General features: G+C 40.2%; 1 protein-coding gene across 1 annotated transcript in view; it reads left to right on the top strand.

Moving 5' to 3' along the window:
- si:dkey-225n22.4 (collagen alpha-1(XXI) chain) overlaps positions 1-25591 on the top strand; it is a 42992-nt gene extending 17401 nt beyond the window's left edge. Inside the window, exons 18-31 of the mRNA XM_044025646.1 lie at positions 4483-4536; positions 6793-6828; positions 6909-6953; positions 9686-9739; positions 10733-10786; positions 14081-14152; positions 14488-14523; positions 16514-16558; positions 18805-18837; positions 21129-21284; positions 21517-21571; positions 22053-22247; positions 24264-24341; positions 24588-25591. Coding sequence (XP_043881581.1) covers positions 4483-4536; positions 6793-6828; positions 6909-6953; positions 9686-9739; positions 10733-10786; positions 14081-14152; positions 14488-14523; positions 16514-16558; positions 18805-18837; positions 21129-21284; positions 21517-21571; positions 22053-22247; positions 24264-24341; positions 24588-24775 — 1101 coding nt within the window. The 3' untranslated portion in view covers positions 24776-25591. The remainder of the gene's footprint in view (positions 1-4482; positions 4537-6792; positions 6829-6908; positions 6954-9685; positions 9740-10732; positions 10787-14080; positions 14153-14487; positions 14524-16513; positions 16559-18804; positions 18838-21128; positions 21285-21516; positions 21572-22052; positions 22248-24263; positions 24342-24587) is intronic.
- Positions 25592-26098: the final 507 nt, after the last annotated feature.

The following is a 26098-nucleotide window of genomic DNA, read 5'->3' as shown; positions in this document are numbered from 1 at the left end:
ACGTTTCCTGTTATCATAATAAACTACTTTCCCCCGAGAATCGGGAGGCAACTGCAGGGTGGTGGTACACATGCACCACACACAGTTGGTGTCCATGTGTGGACTTGTCCTGTATGTGTGTGGAGAGCCAGTTACTGTACATTTAAATGACACAAACAGGAACCAAATGTCAACCAACATCAAACCAAAGTGTTTCCAGTGAGGTTGAAGCAGCAGTTGGAAGAAATGTTTGTTATTGAGTTTCATCCACAGGTTTTTAAATTGTGGGACTCTTGAGTCTCAGTCCTGAGCGTCTTTCATCACATGAGCACAGACAGACACACTTTTGTCATTCAGGACAGACGATGTGACATAATCTCCCACTAGTTTTGTAGACTTGTTATTTTTGCCTCTGTTGGAATAACAGTCTGACTGTGGAAGTAATTATCATGGAACAGCCAATATAAGCACATTTTCTCTTACATTGGTCAGAGCTGATGACACTGATGAATTCAAAAGTTCTGTCTTTTTAATTAATACAATTTATCTTTAAATGTCATGCTGATGGAGTCTTTAATATCAGACATCTGAAGACTCTGATATTTAGGGAAATAGAGCATTAAAGACCCAGAAATATCTGAAAAGCCACATCTCTCAGCTCGGGGATCCCAGGGCGTTCCCATGCAGGCCAGATGGGATGTGTTCCCAACAGCATGTTCAAGGTCTTATCTGGGGGTCTCCTCCCAGTTGGTTGTGTCAAGAAAACCACTACAGGGAGTCCAGCAGAAAATCTGAGATTCATGACCACCATCTATGAGGGGCCGTATAGGCCATAATTCCTTTTTTACCTCACACATACACAATTTTACCTCTTACATTCACTTTTTTAGCTCTCACATTCACTAGTTATGGCTCTCACATCCACAATTTTACCTCTCACATACACAAAACACCTTTCACATACAATCTTTTAGCTCTCACATTCACTATTTTCCATTCACTTTTGTAGCTTTTACATTCACTTTTTTTAGCTCTCAAATTCGCTTTTTTAGCTCTCACATTCACTTTTTTTAGCTCTCATATTCACTATTTAATTCATAATAATAATAATATAATAATAATAATATAATATAATAATAATTCATGTTGTATTTTTACCTTTTTTTAGCAGGTTCACAAGTTGTAAAATATCACATATATATATATATATATATATATATATATAGTATATAGTATATACAGTGTGAAAGAGGCTGAAGTGACCAGTGCATGAGTCTCTGCAGACACTGAATGAGGAAATGATATCTTTATCCTGACACTGAGGTCAGTTCCAGAGACACTTGAACCCCAGCGTCTGTCTCCTCTGCTCAGAGACTCTGTTGTGTGTTCTTGTCTTTCTTTCCTCGCTCTCTTTATCTTTCATTGACTTTTCTTTCAAATCCTCAGCACAGATTAATCTGAGCTCCGGTCTGAACTCAAAGACTCTCTTCAGTGTTAAAGAGTATTTGGCAGGCTGAAGTGGCAGATTGCTTGGCTTCCATGAAAGGACAGTGTCAGAGAACTTGTCTATTTTCTCTTGTTCTAGACGTCCACAGATTGATGTCATCTTGTCATTTATTGGGCAGTGGTGGGCGTCTGGGCTGTGTAATTATGAGGTCTGCTGCTCTTACGGGTTTATGTGTGCAGTGTGGTGAGACACTTCAAAGGAGAACACATGCAGTGGACAGTTAATTCACTTGTTTCTTCACTGCCAACATCGAGAGCGCTGCACTTCACTGTGTGTGTGTTTCCTCACAGGGTATAACTTTAACCAGAGTTAAAGGAATACTTCACCAATTTGCTTGTGGCTTTGTATTGCTAGAATAGCAGTAGTATTTTAAAAAAAAAATTGTGCTAACCTCCCTCAGTATTATAACATATTATACTCAACTGTATTTACACCAAATCTGATTGTTTTGTTTTTTTTTTTAGCCAAGATTATGCCGCAATAAGTATATTTATGTTCCCAACCTTCAACTTTGAAAATGTCCAGTTTATTCCCATATTTTCCTGTTAATTCCCATGGAATGTTTCTAACTTTGAAAATTCCCGGAATTTTCAACCCTAGTTATTCCCTTGCTGTACACACATACAGGCAGACAGTCCATAGAGAAAATCAGTGATTTTAACATCACACACACAGGAGTTGTTGATCCACTGCTGCCTCCAGTTCAAATGTCTTATTTTGTCACTTCAGTGTTTGAAATCCTTTGTTCAGATTGACCTCAGTGACACAAAGTGACCACACTTCACACGAGGCCTGTGTCCCCGCAGCTAAAATCACTGATTTTCTCTGTGGACTTTGGTGTGTGAGAGTGAGCAGTACAAGATTTCCAGTATCAATTATGAACCAACATTTAAAAGTTAATAGAAATACAACAGTGGCATTGTCTTCAAGTGTTAATTATGAGGTTCAGATGAGTTCTGCAAAGACTACATGTGTAGTCAGGTTGCTCATGTGTCCACAGCTTGTTTCATGTGGTCATTGGCTCAGTCAATGTATTATCGTGGTGCAAACTGGAACCTGTTCACATCCCACTCACAATGAGATTTAAACTTTATATGCATTTTGTGTTGTGGCTTCGAGTGTGTTTGTTTGTTGCAGTTATTTTTTATTGTAACAACTGTGAGGTCTCCGCCCACAGGACTCACCACACCACAAACTGTCCCTGCGTCAGCACTGCACCACTACGACTCACTCACTCACCACATTCCACACACAAACACTCTCCATCAACTTACATCAGACTCATTCAGCACAGCAAACAGATTTATTATATATTATTTTTCTCTTCTCTAATCAGCAAATGGAAACCAGCAAATAACAGCAAATAAATGATTAGTCAGCTGATGTTTCAGTGATCATCGTCACTGGTTACAGTGCATTGAATGTGTCAAAGTGCTCTGCATTAGTTTGTTTCCTCCTGCATAAGTTTGTGTTTCCTCCTGCATTAGTGTGTTTCCTCCTGCATTAGTGTTTCCTCCTTCATTAGTTTGTGTTTCCTCCTGCATTAGTTTGTGTTTCCTCCTGCATTAATTTATTTCCTCCTGCATTAGTTTGTGTTTCCTCCTGCATTAGTTTGTGTTTCCACCTGCATTAGTTTGTGTTTCCTCCTGCATTATTACAAGCCTGTATGTCTACTTGCCTTAAGTCAGCACATATCACCACACACACATCACATCTGAATCACATCAATCAAAAAACAAAATTTTTTGATTGAAAAAAATCATGTTTCCAGGGGAGCTCATGTCTCATTAAGGGGGACTGAGACCTCCCTGACTCCCCCGTAGTTCACACCATGGTTACTTCATCAGCCTACCCAAGGACTTTCTGTGATATAAGCGCTTTTATGATGAATATAGGATGGATGTGGACAACACTGTGACTCTGTGTGTTACTGTAGGCTAATCATCACTGTAGACACTCTCTGATTCTGTAGAATTGTTGTGAAATGTTCCTGTCATAGATCACGTCATGATGAAGATTATAGCTAACACTTTAACTTCACTGTAGTTTATATTTACACGTGGAAATATAGTCATGAAATAGTGTTGTTCAAAATGTTTTAATGTGAAATAGCGTCAAACAAGTGAGTCAGTTTGAACATGGACACTTTTATAATGATAGGTAAGTAATAAGTAATGTTTGATCCATATTCTCATCTTCAGTTTGTGTGTCGTCAAGTTACAGCTGAATAAATATCAAATCCAATGTAAGATAATGGTAGGACTGCAGCATTTATCATCATTAATGAAAGTAAAGTCTGTTAAATGATGAATGAGTGCATTACACTGTATAAAATGTAAAAGTGTTCATTTACTGACACTCTTCATATAAATGTCATGGTCACTGACTTGTGTTCATATTTCTGCTTGACTGGATTAAAATGGAGGCTGTGCTCTTTGTTTACCTGTTGCCACGGTGAATCGTAGTATCAGCGCTCCATTGATGATGGCTTTTTTCATTCCCAACGCACACGCTGAACCCAGAGTGAACATACTCAAAGATGATTGAACTGATGCTAATCAACTGTTCTGGAACCCAAAACTCAGAGTTTGACAGCTCAGAGTTGGTCAAGCTAGAGTTCAAAAATACATTTTGCAAAAAATAATATACAACAATAAATACAGTTTGTTGTTAAAAAATCTTGGTATGAAAACCCAACCAGCCCCCAATATAATCTAAGTATCATAAATATTTCCACAGTAACAACGTTCATTTTGGTGTCAGTGTTCAGTGAAAGATGGAGAATATGAGCGAAAACTGAGGAGGAAAAGAGCAGCAGTGTGTCACCATCATAACATCTATCATATAATGTTCTTCTTCTTCACTGATGATGATGATGATTGTGCACTGTGTGTCTTCTACAATTAACCCTGCATTAGATGATGATCAAATGACAGATATGACCTCAATATAAAAGTGTAAGATGAAACATGCTGACATGTGTTTTGTGTCCTTAGGGACAGAAAGGAGATCCTGGGTCTGCTGGTCCTGCTGGAGCTCCAGGTTCCCCGGTAAGCTTTAGTATTTGTTTGTCATCCGTATTACAGAAGGCTGCAGATTATCATTTTATTTTATGTCATACCTCGACACTAAAACACAAATCTATGATGAATTTACAGTGACTATAAAGGTCAGAAAGTGACAAATATAACAGCTGCACATGAACATAAAGACTGCACAGAAAACATGTTTTCTGTTAACTCTGTTTAGTATTATGTGGAAACAGCTACTTTTATTACTGCTGCTATAAAGATTTGAAGGGCAGACGAAAGACAACATAAACACGAGACCTCACATTCACACACATACACACACACTAGCAGCAGAACAGCAGTCAATGAATTTGTCACAATTTTTCACATGAAGTCGTCCAGAGACAGAATAATCATAGAATAACATACATGTTGAAGCTGCCTTCTACTTTCAGATTGTCACGTCTGTCAGAGTCAGACTGCTAAAGTCATCACTAACACATTTTACACATCCTGTTGTGTGCTGGATATTTTTCTCCCTCCCTTCCTAATCAAGCTGTGTAAACACTGACACTGAAGCTAAAGTGAGACAGCAGCTTCTGTTACTGTAAATACTTTGACTGGTCCACATTGTCTCTATTGTTATTGCTTGTAACGATGCTTACAAACATTCAATGAGTCCAGACACTGCAGACACGACCAACACACACTGTCTGCTCAAGAGTTTGGCTCCACTTTAAATAATAATAATAATGATAAATTTAATTTAAGAAAAAGAAAAACACATAAAATCAACTCAATAAAATAGGGCAGTGACGGTAAAAGCAGGGAGGCAGTCCGGAACAGGTGAGTTTTAAGTCTTGATTGTTCAGATGGGGAGAGGTGGCGAAATGTGATGTAGGTGCTGATGAGTTATGGATTTTCTGGTTGAAGTAGTCCATTACGGAGTTGCAGGTTTCCGTGGAATATTGGTTTCTGTGGTGATATTGCTCATAATAGAGAAGAGTGTTTTTGAGTCTCCTTCATTGGAGAGGATGAGGCCGGAGTAGTAACTGGTTTTGGTTTGTGAGATTATTGTGTGATATGGGTGGTGTACATGTCCTTGTGGATGGTGAAAGCAGTTCTTTTGAGTAATCACTCAAGCTGTTGGTTTTTGGATTTGGAGTTATACTGGTTTATACAGTAGAACAGTATTTGTGAAGAGGGAGCTTATGTACCACTGGCACTTTACAAACATCAGTTTACAAACTTCACTTTACAAACATCACTTTACAAACTTCACTTTACAATCAGTTTACAAACTTCACTTTACAAACATCAGTTTACAAACTTCAGTTTACAAATATCACTTTACAAACTTCAGTTTACACACTTCACTTTACAAACATCACTTTACAGACTTCACTTTACAAACGTCACTTTACGAAAGGCAAACAAAAAGGCTGTTCATGTAAAGATATTCAAATAAATATATTCTGATGTGGTTATTTCATTACTTTTATTCACACTTACCATATGGTTATCGTATTTACTAGCAGATTTATCTCAGTTGTATTTACAGAAAATCAGAAAAGAGTTTTTTTAGATGTGTTTGTTTCAGGTACAGTAATCTCAGCGTGACATGGTCATGAAAATTACATCGCAATTTTTTTGTGATTTTGATCAAAATTGGTGTGACTGATAATCTTAATTTTCAAAGAAAGAAAGAGAAAGAAAGAAACATCCAGTCATGATGATTCCGCAGTTTATTGGATATTTTAATTTTAATTATTATTTTAATTTGAATATTGCATTTAAGTCTTAAACATGCTGTGTCTGATCGACAGTGCAAACTCCTACATGTTTAAAAATATAAATGTTATAAAACTACATGAAGCTCAGACATAAAACCTGTTGACTGGAGTTGTTTTACAGAACCAGAACTATTAAATGTGTTTTATAATGTTCACATTTTACAATTATAGTGTTTTTTGGATTTGTTTTTTTAAATAAAACCTTTTGTTTTTCTTCTTAAATTGTAAAAGCTGTATTTTAACATACGGTAAATAACTGCTAGATATTGAAAGTTATTCTGGAAAAAATGGGCAAAAGCCCTTACAAGATATTTTCTGGCTTTTCTATGGTTAAAGACATTTTTGAGGCTTATGCGTTCAAGGGTTAAAGTAAAGTAGTGACAGTAAATATGTGCACTAAACTGGACTACAACTGTGCATGACAAGACTGAAAAGTTAATGTAACATTTGTAATCATATGTTTAACGTTTATGTTTGACTTCTGTCTCTGTGTCTGTGTCAGGGAGCTCCTGGTGCAGTGGGCCCTCGAGGACCTGCAGTAAGACCTGACCTAAAGTTCACATGTGTCAAAACTCACCTGCATCACTTTAGTTCACGTCTTCCTCATTGTCGTTTCAGGGAGATTCAGGGTCGCCTGGACCTCAGGGACTTCCTGGAACAAAGGTAACTTTTACTTTGCCTTTCATCATAAAACTTAACAGCAGTTATTGTCACACCGGAAAGCATGTGTGTGTATATGTGTGTGTGTGTGTGAGAGAGTGATTTTTTTTTTTTTACCTCACTGAGACAAAGTTTTTATGTCAGTGACACAAAGTGACCACACGAGGCAGCAGTAGACCAGCAGCTCCTGTGTCCCCGCCAGCTAAATCACTGATTTTCTCTATGGACTTTGGTGTGTGAGAGCAGTGGCGATTTTGGTCTGGAAATTCTGGTGGGGCCATGCAGGAAAATCTTATAATGCAATCCAGAAATAGCACATATTACTCTCATACCCTCACAACAACAATACAGTAGCAAGTGAGAGAGGGGACCACAGCACCTTTGACACAACATTGCAGCTGAATAAAGCCATCACACAAACAATGACATATATTATTATATCAATAGCACCACCAAATGGCAGTGTTCAAAATCTCACAATATCAAATACTCAAGAAACAACAACGTGACAACAATAACAACAATGCGCGACTCATGGCAACACACACACACACACACACACACGTATCGCCAGTTACACATTACAGAAATGCCACTATAATTCAAACAATATGTAAAGTACATTATCAATTACAAGTTACAAGTACATTGTAAATTAGACTGACCGCTCACTTCTTGAAGAGGAATGACGCTCTACAGTCCTTCATGTGCACAAACCAGTGCCGCCCTTGCTTCAAATCAACCAATGAGAAACGCTCTGGGTCCCTGAACTTCTGACCCCACTGCTGAAAGTGAAGCGTGCGCTGTACACGCGCAAGTGCACACTTTCAGTTCAGCAATACACAACACTGCAGATGCTGGGAGGATATCTCGGCCGGGCCACACTGACCAGAAACAGAGGACACGCAGCATCCGGCACAACCAACTATTCACATACAACTACATGATGTGTCTTCAGAGGAAACTGCGTTCATCAAATGAAAACTGCGGACGTTTCATTGGGGACAACGTTGAATTTGTTATTAACTTGTGCTCCACAACATTTTTGACACAAAAAATAAAATCTTATAATCCTTCCCTGCTCAGCAGTGCCCTCTGGTGGGGCACGGCCCTTAATGCACGCTGTGTGAGAGTGAGCAGAACAAGATATTCAGTATCAATTATTAACCAACATTTAAAAGTTAATAGAAATAGATACAACCATGACATTGTCTTCAAGTGTAAATCATGAGGTTCAGATGAGTTCAGACTGATTCAGACTGAGGTTCCGAGAGGTTCAGACTGGTTCAGCTCGCTTCACAGCACCAGGAGAATGCAACCCTGATGATATTAATGTGTCCATATCACATACATTCACAGCTCAGAAAAGCTGAACTATGACTTCAAAGCATAATATTCCCTGTGGTTCCTTGTGCACAGAAACACGCCACTTTTCTCATTTGTCTTTGAGCGATGTGGAGAAAGGTCTGCCTCTGCAGTGGCCTCATAATGACATCATTTATTTGGCTGCAGCTCAGCATATGAGTCCAGCTGATTTATTTTGCAAAACCATTAAGGTGGTAAGTGCTTGTTAATTTACAGCAAAAGTCAGATAAGTGTGTGTGTGGGGTCATGACCTCACACTTCGTCAGGGCAAACCCATCTGGTGAACACACACACACATACACTCAGCAGACTGGACACCCTGGTAATCGCTCTGCCGCCCTCTTGTGGTCAAGTTTAGGCAGTACATTTACAGGAAGTGAGGACCAGTGAATCATAGAAGGGGCATTTAATAAATAAAAAGTACAATTCAGATATGTTTAAAATACATAAGTTTTAAGCACCTTTGAATTTAATGTTTCCCTCTGAAGTTAAGAAAGTTAAAAATTAGTGACTGTGTGACTGTGACTGTGTGACTGTTTGACTGCCTGTTTTTGACTGACTGTGTGACTGATTGTTTGACTGTGGGACTGTTTGTGACTGTGATGGTTTGTGACTGTGTGACGTGTGTGTGACTGATTGTTTGACTGTGTGACTGTTTTTGACTGTGAGACTGTTTGACTGTGAGACTGTTTTTGACTGTGAGACTTTGTGACTGTGGGACTGTTGGGACTTTGATGGTTTGTGACTGTGTGACTTTGTGACAGTTTGTGACTGTGTGACTGTGTGACTGTTTGTGACTGTGTGACTGTTTGTGACTGTTTGTGACTGTTTGACTGTGTGACTGTGAGACTTTGTGACTGTGAGACTTTGTGACTTTGTGACTGTGTGATGGTTTGTGTTTGACTGTTTGTCACTGTGTGACTATTTGTGACTGTGTGACTGTGTGACTTTGTGACTGTGTGACTGTTTGTGACGGTTTGTGACGGTTTGTGACTGTGTGACTGTGACGGTTTGTGAATGTGTGCCTCAGGACATGTTGGTGTTTGAAGATAATTTAGCTGATCATCATAAATTCAAAGGTTTTTTTGAATGCTGTTAAAATAAGTATTAGAGAAAATCAAGTGTGTGTGCATGTCTGTGTGTGTGTGTGTGCGTGCGTGCGTGCGCGCATGCCCGTGCGTGTGTGTGTGTGTGTGTGTGGACCTGAGCCATCTCATTTCTCCCTCAGTGCCTCCTGACTAAGCTGTCATGCACTCTGCCACATTCAGCCTAAAGCACTGCGTCCTTCTCTTTCATCTCATTCTCCCTCTCTTTCATTTCCTTCCTCTCTCACCCCTCTCCTCTCCTCCAAAATCTCTCTCTCTGTCCAGGGAATCCAGGGGCCCGAGGGGCCGCCGGGACCGATCGGCCAAGATGGTCCCAAGGTCTGTTTGTTGAACGTTCTAATGAGTTATTATGCTAATGAGCTGTGCTTATGCTGGTCCCTCCTTTAAATTATAGTTGTTTCTAAATATGAGACAAATATCATGGCTGCCAAGGACACTTTATATGTGGACTGTTTCTGTATGTGTGTTTTTCTCCTTCAAAGATCTAATTTCACTTGTCTTTTATGCATAACTGAGTTTTTACTATATTTGCAAATTAGACTAGGAGTCATTGCAGACGGTTACTAATATTACATGAGGAGGACTGGTTTAAACAGCATCACAGCATCAGAGACTAACATTCTGACTTCAACAAAGAATGAAACACTGAATGAACCTTTATGTGTAAGAATCTGTGCTTTTGTCTTTCCAACCACTGTGTGTTCCCATTTCCCCGACCTTGAAACCTACATTTCCTGTCTCTTTGGAATTTGTATTCTCATCACAGCACAAAGATGGAAGGAGGGTCTTGAGTGGTGGGAGATCATCGTGTGATATATTTATGTATATATGTATATGTATATGTATATACATACTTTGTATACACACATATGTACATATATATGTATATATATACATATATGTGTGTATATATATGTATATATATATATATGTTTATATATATATATATATATATATATATATATATATATATATATATACCTATATACATGCAGCTGGCATGTTAAGTGAGTGAATGATGTGATAGAGCCGTGGCTGTTTAACAGGGAACAGAGCGACTGTGTGAGTGTCTGAGAGGATAATGATTAGTCGTCTCAGTTTGATTTATATTCCTCTGCACTCATGCACCTCTCAGACACGCTGCTCCTGTATGAATGCAAACAGCAGCTACGCTTTGATGTGACCTCTGTGACCCCTGCGTGATCTTCTCTGTGATTGTCAAACACAGAAGCAACACTTGTTAGAGATTAGACTGAGGACTCGACACGAGGCCCTCTCAAGTATTGACAGACAAGTGTGTGTGTTATGCAGGGGAAGTGTGGAGATCCAGGAGTTACTGGTTCATTCGGTCCACCAGGTGAGAGGGTGAGTAAATCAGATGTTTGTTAAGCGCATTCACTTTATCTTTACCTTCTTCTCTTTTGTTTCTGTTTGTTGTCTTTGTTCAGTGTTTTATTCTGTGGTCCAACACAATAACTTTGTATGAGAGTTAATCCTCTCATATTTGAAACAGACTCAAGGGTGAACTGATTATATTTCAATAACAAAAAGTATGTTTCCACCCCCTGTGAGATTGTCTTTAAAGAATAACACAAACAAACTTGATCTTAAAAGTGACGCTGGTGCAGCCACAGTGCGACACACTGTCACTGTCAACTGAAGTAATAAATACAATAAAATAAATCATTTTAAATTTGGCGCAAATGTCTTTTAAACTAATTCTGTCTAACAGAGAGATAAAGATGTGAACATGTTAACTAGGTCAAGAGTTTACTAGATGAGGCATTCGTTTCATTGTTTTCACTGAGCACCAGCCTCTGTGTCTAAGGCTGGGTCTCAGTATTCAGCACCTCAGTCAACCATACTCCAAAAAAACATTTATTTATTTAAAAAATAATTTAAAATAAAATCAGGAACAGAAACCAAAGAGCCGGTGCGCCAAAGCAGCAGCAGCAGGGTGTGCGGCCAGTGGCGCAGCGGGGAAACGCAAATGCCGCTGTTCACCTCACAGGTGCTGAAAAGTCGCCTGCTGCTCACCGTCTACCAGGGCAAAACACATGCAGATTACCAGTGGCAGTGTTTTGTAATATCCTCGACCTGCTGCAATAAATGCCTCAGTTCTTAAAAAAATGCGTTGATGACACAGAGAAACTTCATCATGCGCCTCGCAACTGAACTGCGTTCTGTTTTAAGTTTAAAGAAATAATTAATTTCTATTGAGTTATAAATGAAAAAAATCCTCATCACCTGTATTCAAATTAAACATCTATTTATTTTCACTTTGTACTTTGATTATGGAAATTATATGTAAATGAATTATGAACGGTCAAAATGACCACTTTGGTATTTGGTATTTCTCTACATTATTTCTGCTGGTTTGAGTGTTAATGATAAATTGATTAGAAATATTAGAAGTGGTGGGGTCAAAATTGTTGATCATAAATAGTGCAGGGGACGTATATGACGCCTATGGTCCCACATGTGGTGACGTGGGCATTTAATAATTGTAAATGATGGTCATAACATTTATACCATGGATATTATTTTAAACAGAGGTTTGTTGTAAGTGGGCATGTGCTTGTTGTTGTTCAGCACTGTTTTCTGTATGTGTTCCGGGACCTGTGTCCTCTAATCATCCCTGCCCTGTCAACTTTACGTTCCGGCACCTTATGATTTACAAATGACTCACTGGTTGAAGGCTATACCTGGTCATATTGCTGTTGGTTATGTTTAACGTGATGATTACATGCTGCGCGAATAGACTATAGAATAATAAAAAATATAAGTACCGTAGGCTAATAATTGTGCCCCCCATGCATTTCATATGCCCCCGTTAAAACTAAGGTCTGGCAACGGGTCTGACATGGACTGCTTGAATTGTGAAGCAAAGCAGCTGTTAAACTCAAAAGTCGTCATCATAAAGTAAATAATTATTTGTACATTGAGACGAGCGTGCTCACAGGCGTCCGCTACGTTCACACGTGGCAGTGGTGTGTGTGTAAGCGTATACTTGTGTGTGTGAGAGAATGATTGTGCATCTTAGTGTGTGCGTAAGAGTATGATGTTATGTGTGAAACCAAGTATGATTTACTGCCTAAAGGGCCTCTCATAGTGACTGCTTGCGTGTCTTTCCACATCATCAGTATGTTTATGATTCAGACAGGGAGAGAGAGAGACAGAGATAATCTGCTCCACACCTGATATAATTATAATCCAGGGTTTTCTCTCATACATACAGTACATACAGCTGCTAAAATAGTTATTTGTAAAATGTATTATTTGTGTTTTCATGTATTCACATTCAACACAGACACTAAAACTACATTGAGAGGAGTCATAATCTACAGATGTTTTCTCTGAGAAGCACACGCGTCACTGAACACTCATCTGTTAAACACATGATGGAATATCGGCAGCCGCAGTAGCAACAACAGCAGCAGCGGTAACAAAAACAGCAGCAACAGCAGCAGCAGCAGTAACAAAAACAGCAGCAACAACAGCAGCAGCAACAACAGCTGCAGTAGTAACAACAGCAGCAGCAGTAACAGCAGCTGCAGTAGTAACGGCAGCAAAAACAACAGCAGCAGCAGTAACAGCAATAGCAGCAGTAACAACAGCAGCAGCAGTAACAGCAGTAACAACAGCAGCAGCAACAACAGCAGCAGCACTAACAAAACAGCAGCAGCAGTAACAAACAGCAGCAGCAGACAGCAGTAACAGCAGCAGCACTAACAAAAACAGCAGCAACAGCAGCAGCTGCAGTAACAAAAACAGCGGCAGTAACAGCAACAGCAGTAGGAGCAGCAGTAACAGCAGCTGCAGTAGTAACAACAGCAGCCGCAGTAACAGCAGCTGCAGTAGTAACAACAGCAGCAGCAGTAACAGCAGCCAGTAGCAACAACAGCAGCAGCGTAACAAAACAGCAGCAACAGCAGCAGCAGCAGCACTAACAAAACAGCAGCAACAACAGCAGCAGCACTAACAAAACAGCAGCAACAGCAGCAGCAGCAGTAGCAAAAACAGTAACAAAACAGCACTAGGAGCAGTAAACAGCGCTGCAGTAATAACAGCAGCGAGTAACAGCAGCGCAGTAGTACAGCAGCAGTAACAGCAGCAGCAGAAACAACAGCAGCAGCAGTAACAGCAATAGCAGCAGTAACAACAGCAGCAGCAGCAGCAGTAACAGCAGCAGCAGCAGCAGTAACAACAGCAGCAGCAACAACAGCAGCAGCACTAACAAAACAGCAGCAACACAGCAGCAGTAACAAAAACAGCGGCAGTAACAGCAATAGCAGCAGTAACAACAGCAGCAGCAGAAACAACAGCAGCAGCAGTAACAGCAGCAGCAGTAACAACAGCAGCAGCAGCAGTAACAGCAGCAGCAGCAGTAACAACAGCAGCAGTAACAGGGTGTGATCACACTTCACGTTCTTACTTCATGTGTGACAGACACACTTGTGATGACACCTGTTGGTAATTGACTCAATGATGAACATGTGTGTCAACAATAATAATAAGAAGAATCAGAAACATGCACACATTTGCCAGAAGATGACACTTTATAGTTTGCTTCCAAATAAAGTCACAATCGACTCTGTGGTTTAATGATCAGTTAATAAACCCAGTCCATCAAAGATCCATAACCTTTGACCTTTCCAGGGCTTGGCAGGGGAGCCAGGTGTTCCAGGTCTGCAAGGTGTCATGGGGCTGCCAGGGTTCAAAGGTCACAAGGTCAGGAATTCTTCAAGAAATCAATGCTCTTTAAGAGTAATGTTGAATACTGGTTGACTGGTTTACTTTTGTATCTATGAGTATGACTATGAGTAAAGAGTGATTTACATGTTTTACTGAAGCATGTGTCGACAGCTTAGCTTTAAACTCACTACATCCCAGATGACAGGATTCCTCTGTATGATGCTGAAGCTTGTCCTTCACATGTGTACACACACACACACACAGACACACACACACACAGCAGTGTGTTTGTGCTGTGTTTGATTTTCAGGACACTTTGTCTCACTGCCAGTGTCGAGACATTCTCTAATATTCACTGTTGTTTTTTTTAGGGTGACAAAGGAGATGATGGAGCCCAAGGAAACCAGGTATCATCTTTGTTAAGATATACAATCTTTTGTTTGGAATATATTTCACAACAGAACACAAATGTCATTTTTGTCACTTAACCTTTCATGCATAGTGGTCACTACAGACGACCAGCTATTCAATAGCTATTTTCCTGCATGTGTGTGAGTGTCGATGGTAGAATTCACACTGCTGGCCAGGTAGTGCAAGTGCAACAAAACATTCTCTGGGTCATGGTTAGGGTAAACAGAAGCTCCATGAAAAATACATGTTTAAAACAATGAAGTTCAGAATTGTTTCTTCCATGGCCAAAGAAATCTTGTCAAAGTCACAGACACACAGGTCAAAATATTGTAAGACCCCTTTAATCACAAAGGTCATAAGGTCGACCTGAGCATGTGATTAATGATCTAAGAGCAGATGTACAAATACTTAAAGTATGTCAAATGTATGAAACTGACCATACACTTAGTTCTGTTTAATCAGTCTAAGCAGGTATGAATAATAATAACAATAAACTTTATTTGTGTTAAAGCTGAGGTCAGCACAACGTAGAGCAGGCGTGTCCAAACTTGTTTTTAACGAGGACCAGATTTGCCTTCAGACCTGCATTTAACAGTCATACTCACTCACAAATGCACTGTTTTACATCATTTTATTTTCATTGCCACAATTGTCTTTTTTTTTTTTAATGGCAATGTGACCAAATCTAAGCCACGCAGGAGTGAAGAAATGAAAGAAGTCTGTCTTTCTTTCACATCTGTAATCACATATCAAAGTTGCATAATAGGAGGTGAATGCTGTCATAGCAGGACTCTGGTTTTAACCTGAGCTTATGGAAATGAAACATTAATAACATTATAAAACCAAATTTGTGACCTATAACATCTGACTGAGGGCCGGGATTGGCCCGCGGCCCGGACTTTGAACATACCTGAGACTGGAGCAGATTTCTGCAGCTCCTCTGGTTTGTGTCTCCCGGCCTGGGGTCACCTGACCTGTGGCAGTAGACAGACCAATCACAGAGCTGCTCACAGAGAGAGGGCTCTCTCCTATTGGTTGTTCTTCCTAAGCAGTTGCATGTTTAGTCCCTGCTGTACATTCCCATACACTGGCCTGATGTCAACTGTCCAGTTTGACAATTTATGATGTGAGTGAGTGAATAGTTTTTAAGTTCCAAAAGTGCTTCCAAACAATTTAAGTTGAACTTATTTGAAAGTGACTAACTTTATCTAATTACACAGAGTTAATGATCAAAGAGGAGCTGATTTAATATAATTAATTATGGAATTTTTTACCCCTATTGATCTTAGTAGGAACTTCCCATGTGGATTTATGAACAGTTGGTGCAACACATATATATCCACTGTAAGACTGTGCTCTCTGCTAACCACTGATGAGAGTTAAAAAAGTGTCTGAAGATGTGTGCACACGCCATTCAAGTGATTCAGCAAAGCTAAATGTGTCATGTTGCAGTGATTTACATCAGCCACTGTGAACACAGCCTAAATCACAACGTGAACAATCAAAGCAGGCGATGAATGCTCTGATCCAGTTGCTTCCTTGTACACGCACTGATGAAAAGCAGTGTAAAAGCCCAGAGGAGCAGTGGCTTACAGGGCTGTGGGCTGCACTTACAAAAGCCACACACCACATCAAACGTCAGCTTTGTTAAAGGTCAGCGTTTCAGCCATTTTCTATTCCCTCACTCCTCAGCTTTCTCTTATTGGCTGCTCGTGGTAATCATGACCTTTTCTCCTGCTCACACACTCACACAATGAAGACATGGACCAGCACACATCACTACACTGACACACACACACACACTCGGTGTCATCCTCACACACACACTCAGTGTCATCCTCACACACACACACACACACACACACACACACACACACAGAGTCATCCACACACACGTAAACAAACTCACATAAACCGTCAGTTAATCTTGGTGTGTGTGTGTGTATGTGTATGTGTGTGCGTGTGTGTGTGTGTGTGTCTTTGCAGGGACACCGAGGCAGAGAAGGAGATCCAGGGATTCCCGGTGTACCGGTGAGTGTTGGTCCTTTCTGCTTCCACTAGGTGGCAGCGAAGCACATGTTTCCAAAGCCACAGTGCGCTGCTTCTTCACTAACACATTACTGAACTAGTAAAGTGGCACATGTTTTACATCAATGTACATTAGTCATTTAATTTCTCTGGCTGTTTTCAGTAAAGCAGGGTTTCCTGATCACTAGGTCAGGGGCTGGGGTCACATGACCAGTGAGCTCTGGGCTGTTGAAAACAGAAAAACATGGTGGACATTCATAATATTCTATGTGGAAAAATCAATATCTCAAATTAAGCTTTTCAAATGTGTTTTCATGACACTTTATATAATAATATATAATATATAACTAAGAATGTGTTTGTTAGATAGACAAATGCAAGTCACAGTAGAAGCCATTACATTCAAGAGAGACAGAAAGCTGTTCTTTATTTGCACACTTCCTCTTTCAAACAGGAAATGCAGGCTCTGGCTCATTTGTTGTAGAAGCAGGGAACTCGCTCTGTTACAAAGAACAATTCTTATTTTGAAGCCATTATACTCATATAATAACATACTTTTGAGTATAGCATAATAGTTATACTATATACTATTATAGTTTTAAGCTTTAACCTTTAAGAAGATAGATTTGAAAACAGTGCCATAGTCTCTGTTCTAAAGCACTTAAAGGAATGATTATTTTCCAGTGATGACAAAGAATTTCAATAATATGGATGGAAATCTAACTCTGGAATGATTTGATCTCAGAGGTGAAATAGCAGAGAAGATGATCACCAATGTTAATAAATGGCAATAAACAAACACAATGATATAACGAGCTGTGCAGTGTGTGAGCCAAGATTTTCAATTGATGCTTTTAAGTGAAACAATACGAGACGAGCATCATCGATCAGTGAGTATCTATTACTGAGGGATTGATCTGTAGATCCTGGGATAGAGACAGCACAGTGGATCTGTGTGTGTGTGTGTGTGTGTGTGTGCTGGAGAATCTATATTGCATCACATGGAGACAGAATTGTGTCTCCTTGTCTGATACACTTGAGTCTGATGAAGCGTTTTCCATTTCTCAAGTAAGCAGCTTGATGTTCACACTCCTTCCATGTGACACATCCTCAAAACTAAAAGCGTCAGCAGTGAATCACACGTGTGTCACCACTCATGAATGAATGAATGAATGAATGAATATGGCATGTTTTGGTCTTCTAAACTCTAATCTGAAGAAGACAGGGTGTTTTCTACCTCCCAACCACATGTCCTCGCATTAATGCAGGTTTAAGTTGTACACAACGATCACTGTCACTGCTCGTCTTTGAAAAAGACAACAAAATCACAAGGGAAAAGAGGACAGCAGCTGTTGTTCTGACTGAGCTCTGTCGAAAACACTGTCAGGTGAGGCAGCCTATGTTGACAATATTTTAGGAAAGTCCATGCACACCAAAGTCCATGCAGAAATCAGCTAATATAGCTGACGGACACAGGAGCTGCTGATGTACTGCTGCACATTTGAAGTCACTGATGTTTTCAGCTGTGGATCAACAACTCCTGTGTGATGTAAATTAAAATCCCTGATTTTCTCTTTGGTGCGGGGAGTGAGGGATTTTTAAAAAACACATAAACTTGGAAATAATATTATTATTTGTATATATTATATTACTAGTTTAGCCTCTAAAATGGCACATGGATGTGCTGTATGAAAGTGTGAGTGTGAATGAGTAAATGTCAAAACTATAACATGAAGCAGTTTTGAGTGAAAATCTCTGTATAAATAGAGAGCAGGTTTTCACTGAGACTGTGTGTCTCCTCTGCAGGGGGCAGGCACACCTCACTCAGCATCTCACAAAACAACACTTTAAAAACCTGAATTATTCCTTTAAGCTGTCCCTTTTTGAGTGGCGCTGACAGTGTTTATGTGTGTCATGTACATGTCGATGTTCTTCATCAGTTCATGGAAGAAACAAGGACAGAAAAAAAAGACGAGGAACCAAAAACTAACAAACATAAGTGACATTAGATTAACATGCTGAAACTGAATTAAAGAAAAAGACTCTGATGAACCACTGAAAGAACTAAGATCTGCTGATGTTGTGTTAAATGTGTAAAATGTTTGATAGCCCTGCCGTTGTGACAGAGAGGATGTGTTGTGCATCAGCTATGCAGAACAGTGAGCGTCTCAGCCTTTGATATGTGAGCAGAACTTTCCTCTTCTTTTCCCTCCCCACCCTTCTTACTCGCTTTCTCTTTCTTCCATCAGGGCGAAGTCGGACCCAGGGGGAGGAACGGAGAGGTTTGTCGAATTAGACTTTGCGGTATTAGATATAATCCATTCTGTCTTATTCTGCACCACAGCGAGAAGCTCTGTCAAGCCTGCGCGGCTGCTACAGAAAACTACCTCCAGGCTGGGGGAAGTCTGGTCCCCCAGGCAGAAATATACATCACAAAAGCAGTCTTTCTCCAAAGGCGCTCACGTCTTAAACATCACACACTTACACTACTGTCTGCAGAATCACAATTTATGGGGATGAATCCTCGCTCACTTGTACTGGTGCTGCACCAATTGGAAGATATGAATTAATCCACCGTATTAACATGCCTGATAAATCATTAAAACAAATGAAGAAGTAAGAAAAACAAGAGCGTTGTACAGATTTTCCCCTCAGTTACTCATGTTATACACATTTTCATGCTGAACGGACCAAATGAAACGGGTTAACGGCAGATATTGAAGCTATAGCTGATGAAAGCTGCTCACGGATTCATCATGTGCCACAGATGTTCTCACTCACTTGTTTTGATCAGTTTGCACTTTAGACAATAAAGAGAAAAGGTTTGCGGTTTGAAGGCTGACAGCACCAGTTTGATCTCGAAGCTAATCTCTGTTGGCATCCACAGCTCCACCGACACTGAATGTAGTTGTGAATAAACATTATTGAATAAGGGTCAAGGAAAGTTATGGTAGATTATTATGCAAAACAAAGAATTAAAAACATTTTCAACTGTAGTTTTCATAATTGACCTGAATGAAGTGAAAGGATGTAAATCATTACTTGCCGTTATAGAAGACTGATGGTCACAGACTCTCAATCCCCTTTCTTTTTTTTTTATTATATTAATTCATTCATATAACATACAACATTTACAATGTACCCACCACCAAGTCATGTAAAGCAGCCAACCGCTGAGCTCCTTAACCTTTAACACATTAAAGGGATATTTAGTGTTATTTTGAGGTTCAGTCAGTGTGTTACACACAGAACAAAGTGTTCAGGAGAAAGGGAACTTCAAAAAAATAATAAATCAATATCTTTCATATATTATTTAGATATATTTTTTATATTTTTATATTATTGTAGATATATAACCCAAACTTCTTATCAGATTACAACACTCATTGTCACAACAGTCTGAAAATGACAAATGCAGTCTGAAAATGTGCCTAATCTCTGAAAATGTGCCTAATCTCTGAAAATGGGCCTAATCTCTGAAAATAGGACTAATCACTGAAGATGGGCCTAATCTCTGAAAATAGACCTAATCTCTGAAAATGTCCCTATTCTCTGAAAATAGGCCCAATCTCTGAAAATGTCGATAATTTCTGGAAATAGGCCTACTCTCTGAAAATGTCCCTATTCTCTGAAAATAGGCTTAATCTCTGAAAATGTTCTTAATCTCTGAAAAAAGGCCCAAACTCTTAAAATAGGCCCAATCTCTGAAAATGTCCCTATTCTCTGAAAATAGGCCCAATCTATGAAAATGTCCCTAATCTATGAAAATGTCCATAATCTCTGAAAATGGGCCTTATCTCTGAACATGTCCCTAATCTCTGAAAATAGGCCTACTCTCTGAAAATGTGGTAAATGCATACAGTATCTGTTTTTATTTTCAGTCATGTTTACCCTCTCCTCTCCTCACAGATTGTTTTACTGTTTATGTAACACAATGACTGCATTAGAAACTCACCTAACTATCCCTTTAAAGCTCCATAAAACCCTAATGTTGTTAGTCATCACACACTAATCAGCATGTGATTGGCAGTTTGCGTATGGAACATATGCAAAAATGTAGCTGTTTATTTCCACCATACTGGTCCAAGTCCATCCACAACAGCCAATCAGAAAGCAGCACAGGGAGACAGTGGCTGAAACCCAATCAGGAAACACATCAGCAGTTCATCAGAGAGAAGAAGAGGGAGAAATAAAAATGTAACATTCATAAATGTGACAGACACATGAAACTATGCTTAATTAAGCCTGGATTCACACATCGTTTTATGGTTTATTTTTACAGTACTGATAACCGGTGTATGCACCATAGTGTGTGTAGCAGATGCTACCGTGCAACACTGTCACATGACGTGACATGTTGTATGTGAAGGATAATGTAATGTGTGAGTCAACAGTGGTTATAGTGTACGTCACAGCAAACTTAGATTATCCCAGAGATTCGCACGACTCTGGACAGAGCAGATGTGGGCGTCATGAGAGAACATGATCTGATCATTTACTGCAAATTAGGCCCCACTTTCACCTTTATTTGCCTGTAATGTAAGTTTTCTTGTCTTTCCTCCTGCTTCTTCAGAAAGGAGTGCCTGGTGACCTGGGTCCCAGGGGTGTGGAAGGAAAGAAAGGGGACATGGGCCACACGGGCCAAATGGGTGCTGTTGGGCCCAGGGGATATCCTGGCCAAGATGGGTTGCCAGGCCAACCAGGTCAGCCAGGATATCCAGGGAAACCAGTGAGTGTGACCATGCTCTGTCGTGGATTAACAAAAAAGAGAAAAGTAGCTGAGTTGAAAGATACAATCAGTGATTTCCTCTCTGGACTGGGAGAGTTGTGTTTCGGTGTCAGTTTGTGTGGGCTACTGTATCTGAAGACAACGAGGGGAGTGTGGAGATGTTGTAATTCTGCAGGCGTACTCAATCACAGTGGATTCAGCTGAAGAGAGTAAATGTGATCTTGTGTTGCAGGGCAAGCCTCCCTCAGATGAACATCTTCTAAAGCTCTGCTCCGATGTCCTGCGTAGTAAGTATCTGATTTGATGTCACGTTGCTGAGAAGTGGAGAGAGAAACCAGAGCATGAGATCAGTCTGTGTGAGTTGCAGACGGTATGAGACAGGTGCAGAGTTCACACACTGCTTTACTTTTATGAGAACAATCCAAAGTTAAACTTGTGGTTAAAATGTTGGATCAATTCTATTAACTCACCCGTTACCCGTGCAAGTATTGTTAATGAATATAAACTCAAAAAGTAACCAAACACTAGTCGTGTCAGTGTTTATGAGGGTTTATTGGTCCAAACTGAAGACACTTCCCAAAGCTTGCTACAGACAGACATCCTTTATGTGTGAAGACCACCATTAGACACACTGGACCTTTGAGAATGTACATTTTCACTATTTTAAAGACCTCCTGACTTAAATGTAAATGAATTCGTTTTGAAATGATAGATTAACATAGATAGTTTGACATGAGTATGACAGCATCTTGTGGTTGTGCCCTGCAGACCAACTCCCAGCACTGCTTCAGTCTCTGGCCCCCACAGCTCACTGTGAACCCTGCCAGAACATGAAAGGTCCCGCGGGCCAGCCTGGAGCACCAGGCCCCAAAGGATCCATGGGAACTCCAGGCTACCCTGGCAGGAGCGGCAGGAGCGGCTACCCCGGTCCTCCTGGAATTCAGGGCCCTGCAGGGGTCAAAGGTGATATGACACATGTACATGACTATGTTCAGGGATTAACCAACACTTAAAGACAGAGAAACTGTGTGTAAAGGAAACTGTGACAAAACCCTTTCATGGAACAAGAGTGCGGACAAAATTTACTGTGGCTTTTATCAACGATCAAAATCAAAACAATGTCAACGGCTAACAAATTGGATGTGTGGATGTTCACCGTTCCCCATAAAACAAGATCATTAAACAAGTGAACATCAGAGAGAGCCAGCAGAGCAAAGACAACAAACACTGAACGCATCTCAAATTTATCACCACTTGAGTGCAGCGCGGGCTAATCAGCTGTGAACGATGCCAAACTGTACCACGCTGCTCCTGTGTTCCAAAACAGAGAGAGGACAGTGAAATCTATAATCCCTAAAATCCATACAATCTTCTTCCTCAACACAACATATGATAGGCATGTCACACTATAATGTTACATTATCAATTGTATGAATACAGACAGATTATGAACTACTCTTCCCCTGGCGCAGATGGATAAGGACTTCCCTATTTGTTCAAGAGGGCTCCTCCCCCAGAAAAGTTTGAATCTGATAGATGTGATTTCCTATATTCTGGTGCATTTTTGAGAGCTGGAAAGGGCAATACATAAATGTGTTCACATTCATAGTCTTTGCTTTTTGACTTATTATGGTAGTGACCCCTTGACCTCTTGGGCCCGGTCGGCTCATTCATTAATCCATCCTTGCTCACATGCCAACAATGTTTTGGGGCTTTTCTCCAGACTTGTGGCCCTTGGTAGAAACCTGTATTAATATAGTCGCTATTTTCACCAAACCAGACACCTTTTAACCTTAGCGGGCACTTAGATCACACATTTATTTTAAACTTTCATATTCAAAGTGAAGCACTAAGTATGGTTTAATGAAGTTAAATTGAAAAATATATTCATTCATTCAATTATGTCACTTGTTAATATGTTTAAAAACAAACGAACAAAAAGTAACAAAAAACTTTATTGGGGGCCCCCTTGTGGCCAGGAGGCCCTTACTTCCCTAATGCCTCGGGCCAGCCCTGGTAGTCATCATGGAGTGGTGGGATTTTTCGAGGGGCGGGGCATGGTGCGATTTCAAAAGGAAAACTTATGCGGTAACAGAGACAATGAAAGAGTGATCTTTTTTTTTACCGTAGGTGACGGAAAAGAAGAAGAAGAGGCTGGTATGAGGGGCCGTATAGGCCATAATCCAAACTCACCTCTCGCATATACTACTGAAACCTCTTGCATATACTAGTGAAACCTCTCACATATACCAGTGAAACCTCTCACATAGACTAGTGAAACCTCTCACATATACTAGTGAAACCTCTCATATACTACTGAAACCTCTTGCATATACTAGTGAAACCTCTCATATACCAGTGAAACCTCTCACATAGACTAGTGAAACCTCTGCATAGACTACTGAAACCTCTTGCATATACTAGTGAAACCTCTCACATAGACTAGTGAAACCTCTCACATAGACTAGTGAAACCTCTCACATATACGAAACCTCTCACATACTAGTGAAACCTCTAGAGACTAGTGAAACCTCTCACATAGACTAGTGAAACCTCTCTATACTAGTGAAACCTCTCACATAGACTAGTGAAACCTCTCACATAGACTAGTGAAACCTCTCACATAGACTACTGAAACCTCTCACATATACTACTGAAACCTCGCGCATAGACTAGTGAAACCCACCTGTTATAGTGTTATATACAGCCATGTTATTGGGTAGGTGGTGGTGGTGGGTGGAGCAACAGATCAAAACACAGCAACACACATGTAATATTATTATTATGAATATTATGGCTGCACGATTGTTATCAGTGAAGCCAACCTTTGTTTTCTCAATCTCTGGTGACACATTTCATGACTTAATATGATGCGTTTCTTACAGAAGCCCCTTTAAATAAACTGCTACAGACGCAGACGTGGGTCAGGACACAGCCTTTACTCCCCTGCAGCTCTGACACTTAACGTTGTGTCCTCAGGTGACGTGGGACCAAGAGGACTGAAAGGCAGCAAAGGAGAGGGTCACAGTGGAGCAGCAGGACCACCTGGACAGCCCGGTATGGAAAAACCTTCTCTCTCACAATGATTGAGACAGTTGTTTGTGGTCTTACATTTGTATGACATGTGTTTGATGTGAGGGCAGCTTACAAGTCATTACAGATCATTCAGTCATCACACATGTCATTTATGATGCAACATTCTGTTGTGCTGCTTCACAGAAAGAAACCTGTGTTACACCAGTAACAGCTCTGATCCTTTACTTTCTAGACACACATTCCTTCACTTTTGTCATTTCCCTGCAGGAATCCAGGGTCCCCGTGGCTTTGATGGAATCGGACATCCAGGTAACCAGGGAATTCCCGGAAAACCAGGATCACCGGGACACCCTGGTAAACGGGGCAACCCGGGGCTTCCAGGGATGTGTGATGTGTCCATGTGTTATCAGACGTACAACCTCAGGGAACACTACAGCAAAGGACCTAATGTCTGAGGATGCAGCACGGATCTGGACTTAAATCCCTGCGTGGTTTTAAGGGAAGTGATTTACTGTATTATGGATTTACAGAGATGTGTGTGGGACTGTTGACTCTTTTATGAAAGGCTGCACCGGAGGCCATTGATTCATGATGATGGAATTCATGGTCAGAGCAGCCTCACGTTTAAACAGCGGCTTTAAACAGAGAATGATAAACACCAAAGTGGCTGAAGCTGAATTCTGCTGCATTATTTTCATTTTATTTGGTCAAACATTACAAATTATCTACCTCCTGTTTTACCTGACTTTTACTTAAAGGACCAATGTGTAGGATTTAATGATGTCTAGGGTTTGTTGGACTGCAATTTTCATCATTTTGTGATTTAAAGGTGCAGACCTGTTAGCTCTAATGTAGCATTAAAGAACACGGCCAGTGTTTGTTATGTCCATTCAGGGCTTCCGTACATCAGTTCATATAAATTTGTTCTTTAACATTGTTAATAATGTTTGTTGATAGATCCCTCCCTAAATCCTACACAGTGGACCTTAAATGATGCAGAAGGTTTTGTTCATGAGACAAAATGAGACAGTGCAGGCTGGTTTCAACACACAAACCAGACTACAGTGAATTCTAATAAGAGGTCAATGTGTGGTAAAATAAAGCTTATAATAATATAATAATAAAGTCATCATGTAAATTAGACAGAGTCTGAAGGAAGTCTGAGTCCACGTGTTTACAGAGCAGCAGTGGTGGAGAATGACAGGACGTTCTGAACTAGGATCCATTTCTATAAAAAACACATTCACATCTTTTGAAAAGGTTTAAAGAACGTTCAGGTTTTTTTTGTCATGTTTACATGAAGAAAAGTTGAAGTCACAAGGATTTATTTTATTTCAAATCCATTCCATCACCAGAGGTTTCACTGTGTCAGACAGTTTACATTTCATTTCAGTGTGCGTCGTTACCTCATCTGCAGATACTGATATTATCTCTATTTTAACCATACTCTATTTAAATACTAGATAATAGTTTCATGGTTTATTCCATTTTTTTTACAGCAGTAGCAGTAACAGCAGTAGCAGCAGTAACAGCAGTAGTAGCAGAAGCAACAGCAGCAGTAACAGCAGCAGCAGCAGCAGCAGCAGCAGTAACAGGAGCAGTAGCAGTAACAGCAGCAGTAACAGCAGCAGCAGTAGCAACAGCAACAGTAGCAGAAGCAACAGCAGCAGCAGAACAGCAGCAGTAACAGTAACAGCAGTAGCAGCATTAACAGCAGCAGCAGTAGTAACAGCAGCAGTAGCAGTAACAGCAGCAGCAGCAGTAGCAGCAGTAACAGC

This window comes from Solea senegalensis, linkage group LG1 (genome assembly GCF_019176455.1).
Source record: "Solea senegalensis isolate Sse05_10M linkage group LG1, IFAPA_SoseM_1, whole genome shotgun sequence".
NCBI classification, from domain to species: domain Eukaryota; kingdom Metazoa; phylum Chordata; class Actinopteri; order Pleuronectiformes; family Soleidae; genus Solea; species Solea senegalensis.
The sequence above is the reverse complement of the archived record's forward strand: the minus strand, read 5'-3'. Positions and strand labels throughout refer to the sequence as shown.